The 8480-nt window shown below is 48.8% G+C and overlaps 2 protein-coding genes across 2 annotated transcripts in view; one reads left to right on the top strand and one right to left on the bottom strand.

Annotated features, from left to right (window-relative positions):
• Positions 1-3846: 3846 nt before the first annotated feature.
• CBLN3 (cerebellin 3 precursor) lies at positions 3847-6661 on the bottom strand. The gene is made up of 3 exons (XM_004698509.2): positions 6306-6661; positions 5938-6057; positions 3847-5612 (listed from the first exon to the last, which is right to left on the bottom strand). Exons 1-3 carry the CDS (start codon positions 6630-6632, stop codon positions 5415-5417), a joined length of 645 nt encoding a protein of 214 aa, XP_004698566.2. The 5' UTR covers positions 6633-6661; the 3' UTR covers positions 3847-5414.
• The window catches only part of KHNYN (KH and NYN domain containing), an 11661-nt gene continuing 8957 nt past the window's right edge, over positions 5777-8480 (top strand). The window contains exon 1 of the mRNA XM_045287889.1: positions 5777-6108. The gene's annotated coding sequence lies outside the window, so the exon portion shown is untranslated. The remainder of the gene's footprint in view (positions 6109-8480) is intronic.

Below are 8480 nucleotides of genomic sequence, written 5' to 3'. Positions count from 1 at the left end.
AAAAGTTTGACTATGAAATATCTTTGTGATTTTCTTTTGGGGTTTATCTTGCTCGGGGGGCTGCTGAGCTGAAATGCGTATCTTCTCATTTTTCATGATATTAGGGAGGTTTTCTTCCAGCAACCCTTAGACAGTTTTCTCTGTGCTTTTTTGAGGTCTTTCTGTCCCCACATAATTCTTAAGATTTCTTTTCTCTCTCTTTTTAAATTCTTTTATCTGATTGTTCCTCTAGCGCAGTGGTTCTCAACCTTCCTAATGCCATGACCCTTTTAGACAGTTCCTCATGTTGTGAAAGTCAAGAAAACTTAGAAACCATAAAATTATTTTCCTTGCTAATAAATTGGGTAATACGAGTGTAAAAAAAAATTATTTTCCTTGCTGTAATTTTCATAACTGTAATTTTGCTAGTGTTATGAATTGGGCAATCCTGTTAAAGGGTCATTCGACACCCAAAGGGGTCTCGACCCATAGGTTGAGAACCGCTGCTCTAGCAGATTAGTATTGAGAGAGATTCTTCAATCTCACTAACCCTGTCTTCCATGGATTCAACTCAACCCCCCTGTCCTTTGTGTGCATCATGTAATTTTGGAATCTTAATATCAATCAATCTTCTGGATTTCTATCTGTTATTTTTTGGTATGGCTTCAAGTTTTTCTTTTGTGTTTGTAGTGTTCCCCTCCCGCACCCCACCCCCCAGTTCTTCTAATGTTTTGTCTGTTTTTCTTGATTTGTCTGTAGTTTTCTTGACTTTTCTCTCAATCCAATGAAGGTACCTACATGTCATTTTTGGGGGGATATCTTACCAGGTACTTCCAATGCCATTTCTTCTTCAGGACACTTTCCTGGCTTTGCCTTGTTTCTTTATACAGACGGAAACCATCTGTTGTCGCTGATGCATTGCGGTGGTGTTGAATTTGTAGTTAATTGGCGTTGTATGTTAGTGCGTTGTTGGCAACTCACCACCTGTTTCTTGGTGGGCGTGATGGAAGATAGGAATGTATGTCCAGTTTTCTGTTCATCTAATGCAGTTGAAGGCGGGGTGGGTGGGCTGGTATTATTGATCAGGTGGTGCAGGAGCACATGGTGGCCTTTTCTCAGTGTGTGTGTGGATGTGTGTGCGGGGACTGAAATGGGTGGGCCTGCAGGTGGGGCTGCTGGGCAATGTGGGCACAGCTGATGTCTCCCACTGGGAGACATCACTAGAGAACTTAGAGGGGGAAAAAACTAGAGAAACAACCTAGAGAAAAATCAAAAATCAAAAACAACAAAAGCAAGAAAAAGAAAGAGGTAAGTGAAGAACAAAGCAAATACTAACAGGAGAAAAGAAAACTGGCTAAAAGGAAAAATGAAGAAAATGAAAATGAAAACAAGGAAGAAAAAAAATAAAAGAAGAAAACAAAATACAATTAGGGGAGGAACAAAAGGGAGGTGAGTAGCAAGGAAAAACTTAAAGAAAAAAGAATGTGGTAGAAGGTAAGGGGAAAACAAATGAGAAAGAGAAAAGGCAGAGAAAAGGGGAAAAGGGAGAAAACTGGAGGCAGAGGAAGCAGAAAGGAGAAAACAGGGTGGGCAGGTCACCCTATATGGGTTGGTGGCTTCTGTTGGCCAAGGAAGTCATGACTATGGGTGGTGGGGGGACACCTGGTCTTACTGGACCCCTGCTGGCCTACAAGGTGTCTGGAGTCAGGGTCCCTGACAAAAAAGTCTTGTATTTTTTTTAAATCATTTTATTGGGGAGCTCTTACAAATCTTATACAATTCATCATTCAATTGTAGTAAGCACAGTTGTACATATGTTGCCATCCACCTTTCCAAAACCTTTTCTTTCTATTTGAGCCCGTGGTATCAGCTTCCATTTTTCACCTCCCTCCCCCATCTTTCCACCCTTGTGAATCCTTGATCACTTATATATTATTGTTGTTCTTTGGTGTCTTACACTGTCCGTGTCTCCCAGAAGAAGTTCTTGCAGGCCCAGTGGGTAGCTGAGGTTAGGGGTGTCAGGCTCAGGGTGTCCATCCAGCACTGCAAGTTCTGCTGGTCTGAGGAGGCAGCGTACACGTGGCTCCAGACACAGGGGTGGTATGTACCCAATTCCCAGTCCACCAGAGAGCAGGTAGAGCAGGCAGGGGTGTGTAGGGTGGAAGAATGGGGAGGTATAACTGGCCACTGGGTAGGTAAAGGTAGGGGCTCACTATATTTCTGGTCACTAGAAGGGTGTGATGGAACAAGGAGAGAATTGTACCTTTCTAGTTGTTACTACTGGTTTGGGCTCTTGTATGGTCCTGGGTGAGCAGAATCAATGATCAGGTGGCTGTCTGAGCTAACACTGGTGGCATGGTGCGTTATGCATTGGTTGGGCTGCTAACTGAAAGATTAGAGGTTTGAAGGTACCAGCTGTACTGAGGGAGGAAGATGAAGCTTTCTGCTCCTGTAAAGATTTACAGCCTCGGAAACCCACAGGAGAGCAGTTCTACTCTGTCCTATAGGGTCACTATGACTTGGATTCAACTTGATGGCAGTGAGCCGGTTTTGATCTGATCTAACACTGCTTAGGGCAACTATCTTCAGCATCGACTCAATGGCAGTGCGTTTGAGAACACTGCTTGCAAAAGTTCAAAATGGGGGCATTTCTTGAGGCCTGCTGACCGTTGGTTCTGTTTCTCACTTTGCTGTCACTTTTGTTTAGCGTCTTTGAGTTGGTATTTAATCCACTTTTCTCTTCTTTCCTCCGAAGCTCAAGCGTTTCAGGATTATCATTCATATATGCTTCGTTTGATCTCTTGGGTATTTGTTGTAAAGGGTCTGTCTTCCTGTGTGCATCTTGCCCCAAGTCCCTGGTCATAAAGTATATCAAAGTCCCTTTCATTCTTGGTACAGTGTCAATGTTCTTTTTTCCCTAGAATTATCTGCCTTACTTACAATTCTCTCTGTTGTGTGCCACCAAGTTCATTCTGATTCATCATGTCCCAATAAGAGAGAACTTCCCCGTAGGGTCTCCCAGCTGTCATTTTTAGAGGACCAGATGGATCTGCCTTTTCTTCCAATGCTGGGCTTTTGGTTAACGGCCCAGTGCTTAACCAGGGATCCTTCTCTGTGTCTACCCCATCCTACTCATCCAAAGAAAGGAAAATGAATGTGTTCTATGACCAGATAAAATATCCTCTATATTTACCCCGGTCCACTCCTAAAATTCCCTTAAGAACATCCTCTTGCAGACACCCTTTCAGCTTTCTTTACATTAAACATTTACAGAACACTTCATGGTGCTGTCCTCCTTTCTGAGTGTCATTATGGACTTGGCGATCTAAAGATTCATTTTCTTCTAAGTAGCTATGTTATTTTCCATTTGATGATTAAATGTTCACAATTTGATGATTAATGTTGCTTCCTTTGTCTTTTCAGCCCTACTGTACACATTTTGAAAAGCAGTCCATCATCCTCCATCCTCCATCCTCCCATCATCAAGAACATGCTCTGGGTCCTGTCTCACCTCACTAACCTAGTTAGACAAGAGTATGCTCATGTGTGCAACTAAGATCAGTTGGTGCGTCAAAGCCAAGCTAGATAGCCCTTCAGAAACAGTAACAGGAGTAGTGATTCCCAGAGAGCAAGGAAAGAGTGGGGACAGGGAGCTGATAGCAATGATGACTATATAATTCCACTCGAGGGGAGTGAATAACAGATTTTTAGGTGAATGGATATATTGGATGTGTAGGCATGGAAAATAATAATTTATAATAGATATAACAATAAGGGTTCCTGGGAGATATGGTGGGAGAGGGAGTGGATAAAGGGGAGCTGATTTCAAAGAGTTTAAGAAGAACGAAAATGTTTTGAAACCGATGGTGACAGCAATGGTATAATCAGGCATGATCTAATTGAATTACAAATTGTTACAGCCTCTGTAAGAACGCCCAATAAAATGATTAAAAACAATGAAAAGAACATGCTCTGGACCTAGAGTCCCTCAAGGCATGGGGCTATTCTCCAAGGAACCCTCAGGGAATGACATTTTAGACCCGAGTGCAGGTGTTATAAATGTGTACCACATTGCTCCCAATGTTTTTAAGATAGGTTAATGATAACACTTTAAAGAACTACTTCTTTTTTAAAACCACAAATTTGCACTAATATTTCCTATTTAACTCAAACATTACTACATTCTTCTTTGTCCAACTCTAATACACAGTTTTACATTTCTTTTCTTGACAGCACACTTGCTTATATCCTTTAGCCCCGATAACTCCTGTAACCACATGCCCCTCTCTTTAGAGAGCCTATGGTGTCCCACTGATGCCCATTCTCTGGTTACTTTACTGATACATTCATCCGTGCAGGCCAACAGGACTGTGGGGTAAGAGGGAGTGGTTAAAGCTATTAGCAGGAGAGTAGTTGGTGGGATGGATCACGGAATCCAAGAGGGTAAGATGTTTAAGGAGGAGGATAAGACAACACACATCAGGAGAAGGAAGAGCCTGGGGGTAGACTGGAGCAGGTCCAGTGGAGGCCGTAAGGGCGGTGGCAGTCAGAGTGACAAGGTTCAGGCTGCAGAGGTGGCCACGAGAAAGAATGCCGAGTCATGGATGCATGACCCCCGCCCCGCTTCCAGCTGTCCAAGGCAACTCTTAACACCTACACTCAGGTCAACTTAAGAACACGTCAGAACAAATACGCACGTCTCATATCTTGGGTGGGGAGGTGAGGCCCAGAGTCCACCCAGGGCCTGGCACTGGTGGGTGATTGGGCTCCCTCCCTGCCTGCTGCCCTATGAACAAGAGAACACGTACTGTCTTCAGGTGGGGGCGTCCCCCTCCCTTGCCATCCAGCCATAGCCTCTACGCTGCTCTGCGGCCCTCCCCATAACGCTGCTCGTGGCTGAACCGCCCACTCTGTCCACATAGTGCTGGCTCAGCTCCTGACCCTGCCGGCAGAGATGTGGGATGCTGGCACTACTGACAGGAAGGATCCTACTGGGTATGCTGAGGCTAGTCCATCTGGTCCCCTGTGGGGGCCTGTCAGTCTCACCTGTGCCACCTGTCTCCAAACAGCGCTGAGCAAGAAGCTGAGTCAGGGATGAAGGAGGGGCAGAGACAGCAAAGCAGTCCTCAACAACTCGCCCCCCCCACCCCAACTCATCCCTGTCCTGATTCTGGGGCTGCAGGCACAAAGAGGTGCGGTGGGGAGGCTGGGAGGACAGAGAAGGCAGAGTAAGAGGGGGGATGGTCTGGAGATGCTATAGCTATAGTCTCTCGTGCTTTTAATTTTGTGTTGGGTATAGGGTCCCATGCAAGAAGGTGAAATACAGACAGCCCAGAGGAGCCCCTCCCATGCCCCGAAGATACTGGTCCTGGGACTGGAGAGGGCCGTGGGCAATGGCCAGGGGCCGCATTCCGGCTGCATTCCGGTCTGGACTCTCAGAGTGGGAAGATGAGGAAGCCAGAAAAGCTTGAGTACTTCCAACCTCCCAGCAGGTTCCCCCGACGCAGGCGCAGGGACACGCGGTCACCGGGGTCCAGGGGCAGCAGCACAGAGCTGGTGGCTGCCTCCCGTGTCACATCAGGGTCATTGGCGAAGGCTGAGATGACAGGCCAGGTGTTCAGCATTAGGCTCACCTGGGGAGGGGAGCCTGATCAGCACCGCTTCTCAGCACCAGGCTCCCCTGATCTCAGGACTCCCAAGGGGCTCTTCTCTTCTCTCCAGCTGTCCAGCCCCAGGGAAGGGACCAGTGGATTCCTAGACATGCAGTGGGTGGCCAGCGTGCTGTTGCGCATTTCCCACACTCTGCTAGGCTGGCCCTTTCCAGCCTTGTTTCCCTCCCCTCCCCGCACAACCTCCCAGGACAATGGAGGGAGTGCCCAGAGGCCAGATCAGCTTTACGTACCCCCACCCCACCCATGCCCCTCCTGAGCTGGGATAGGGGCCCAGTGCTCAGGTCACCTGGACAGTCTGGCGGTTGTACACCTTCACCACATGGAAGCGGAAGCTGTAGACGCCCCGGACGGGGGCTATGAAGGAGCCCGAGGCCCGGTCAAAGCCACCACCCTCATTCACCAAGACCTGGAGGGAAGCAGGAAGAGCTAGTGAGTAAGGAAAAGAAGAGAGGGCCAGGTAGGAGCACCCAGGAGAAATGTGTGGATTCAAAGGCAATGGTGGGAAGGGGCCAGGGGGTGCATAGGGGTGTGTAGGGAAGGGGGATCATGGGACAAAGGGAGATGTAGGAGGCTGTTTTCTTAAAGTGGGAGGGGCGGCAAAGGGGGCTTGGGCAGTTATCCCAGGCCCTGGCAAGGCCCTTCCAGGTCTGGTACCTGATCAAAGTAGATGGCTCCACTGGTGCCGTTGCCTGCCTCTCCGGATGGCTCATGGTGATGGCTTCGGACTGCAGCAAATGCCACTCTTCCTGGGGGGGCCTCTCCTAGGGCTGCTCCGCCAGGCCCCCCTGCAGTGGCTCTGCCGGGCTCACAGACCACCAGGCACTCACCCTCCAGCAGCAGGGGCTCTGTCCCCTCCTGAGCCCACCCAACTCCCAGGGCCAGAAGCATTAGGGCCAAGGGTGGCCCAGGGCTGAGTGGAGAAGCTGGCAGGCAGTCTCGCTTTGCTCCCAGCATGACCGACTGCCTGGCTTTGCAGCTCATCCGTCTCCCAGTCCCTCAGTTCCTTTCTGCCTCCTCTCCTCTCCCCCTGGGGCTCTCACCACCCCTCACCCTGCTCCTCAGCTCCCCCCCCCACCCCCCCATCATTGTCATCAAGCTCCTCCCTCTTCATATCTTTCTGTGTCCTAAGACTCTCAGTCTGTTGCCCCCGCTGTCACTGTAGTTTCCCCCTCCTTGGCAGAACGAGAAATGACAGCAGTTGGGCCCTGGGAGGGACAGGAGGGCCGAAGCGGCCTGCTGGCAGGGCCAGAGCCAGAACCCCAGGGCAGGCCCTCAGGATGGCCAAGGCCGGTGGAACTGGGGCAGTGAAGAGCATGGGTGTGTGAGCATCCCTGTGTGTGTGTGTCTATGCCAGTGTGTGTCTGTGTGAACCTGAGTTGCGAATGTGTGTATAGATGATAGAATGTGTGTGAATGTGATGGTGTGCCCAGGGCGTGTCAGTCCCTCCTCCTCGCCACCCCTCCCTTCCTTTCAAAAGCCCTCACAAGTCACCCAAAGGGCATTGTCACTGGACATAAGGGCTCTTCAAGCACTCCACTCCCACCTGTGTCTTTCTACAAAGTCAGGTTTATGTGGGGGTGAGGGGGTGAGATTAACACCCTCAGTCAATGCTGATGGCAATGATCTCAATAAACCAAAGATATTTTGCTTGAAGTGGTGAGTACAAGGTATAAACACTGACGAAAGTAAACATGAATTCTGAGACAGGCAGAGGTTGGTACGAGGGTAAGCGTAGCCCAATAACTTGGCTGAGGTTGGAAGGAAGGCTTCTTTCCACCTGCAGTGATAGAGACCTTGGTCTCAGGCCAGAGGGTCCAGCTAAGAGGTCTGTGTCAGTCCTTCTGCAGAAGGACACTTGGAGACAAGGCTCAGTAAGAAGTGGACAGAGTTGGACCAGCTGCTGCTGCGACTGCTCTTCTCTCAATGCCCAGCTGGCCTGTTGCTAAAAGTGGCTAGCCCTCCAACTGGCCGGAGCACCGATGGCCTTGTCCCTGGGTGTGTATAGGGCGTCTCACGTGGGTGTGTTCCACCAGACCCTGCTTGTTAGTGGCACCAACAGGCTGTGCATCGTTGGTGATTTCGGCGTTTCTGTGGTTCCCACAGGTTGCAAATGTCATGTGTTTGTATGTGTTTTTCTCTCAGTTAAAACGTGCTGAGAATCTTGCTTGTTAAGTCACCGTTCTCTAAGTGCCCCGGTCTTTCCTCACCATTGTTTTGGTGGAAAGTGCTTGAGTTTAGCGTGTCACTAATTTGTGATCTTGGGCCCACCATTTTCTCTCTTGGGCCTTCCATAATCTCATCCGGAGGGCCTAGATTAGATGGGACTCAATGCTGGAGCTTCACCCCTCGTTTTTTTTGTTTTTTTTAAAATCACCGTGTTTTCAGTGAAGATTTACACAGATTAGGTTTTCGTTTAACAGTTTCTATACATCTTGTTCAGTGACATGCGTTACATTGTTTTTAATCCAAAAAAAGTAGAAAACAATAAACACCAGAGTAGATTAAGAATGTGTGAAAAGAAAAAACAAATACTAACTTGTTAAATTTTAACCTATGTGCCATGATTCCCTTTCTGACGGACTGACCCATGCCCAGTCACTGGGTATCAAGGGGAGTTTCCGTAGTAAATGGATTTTGGTAGCCTTCTGCACCCCTGGTGCTCAGAATTTAAACGCAAATACATTTCCCTCCTCTGATCTTGGATTTCGCTCTTGACCCGTCCGATTGGGGATGAGCGGTTCCTCTTTAAGGAGAAACAGCTGCGCAGAAGCTCCGGGGAGGACCCGGGGCGGGGAGAGTGGCCGGGGAGGTTCCCAGGAGCCGAGGCCC

This window comes from Echinops telfairi, unplaced genomic scaffold (genome assembly GCF_000313985.2).
Source record: "Echinops telfairi isolate 266 unplaced genomic scaffold, ASM31398v2 ScPeMD7_18;HRSCAF=68, whole genome shotgun sequence".
Taxonomy (NCBI): Eukaryota; Metazoa; Chordata; class Mammalia; order Afrosoricida; family Tenrecidae; genus Echinops; species Echinops telfairi.
Note: the sequence above shows the minus strand (reverse complement) of the source record. Positions and strands in the feature narration are given on the sequence as shown.

Excerpts from the sequence above, each read along its gene's own strand:
- CBLN3 (XM_004698509.2), bottom strand. The coding sequence starts at position 6,632 with ATGAGCTGCAAAGCCAGGCAGTCGGTCATGCTGGGAGCAAAGCGAGAC. Across the intron at positions 6,058-6,305 it reads GAGCCATCTACTTTGATCAG|GTCTTGGTGAATGAGGGTGG; the intron begins GTACCAGACCTG and ends GCTTCCCTCCAG. Across the intron at positions 5,613-5,937 it reads ACAACCGCCAGACTGTCCAG|GTGAGCCTAATGCTGAACAC; the intron begins GTGACCTGAGCA and ends TCCCCTCCCCAG.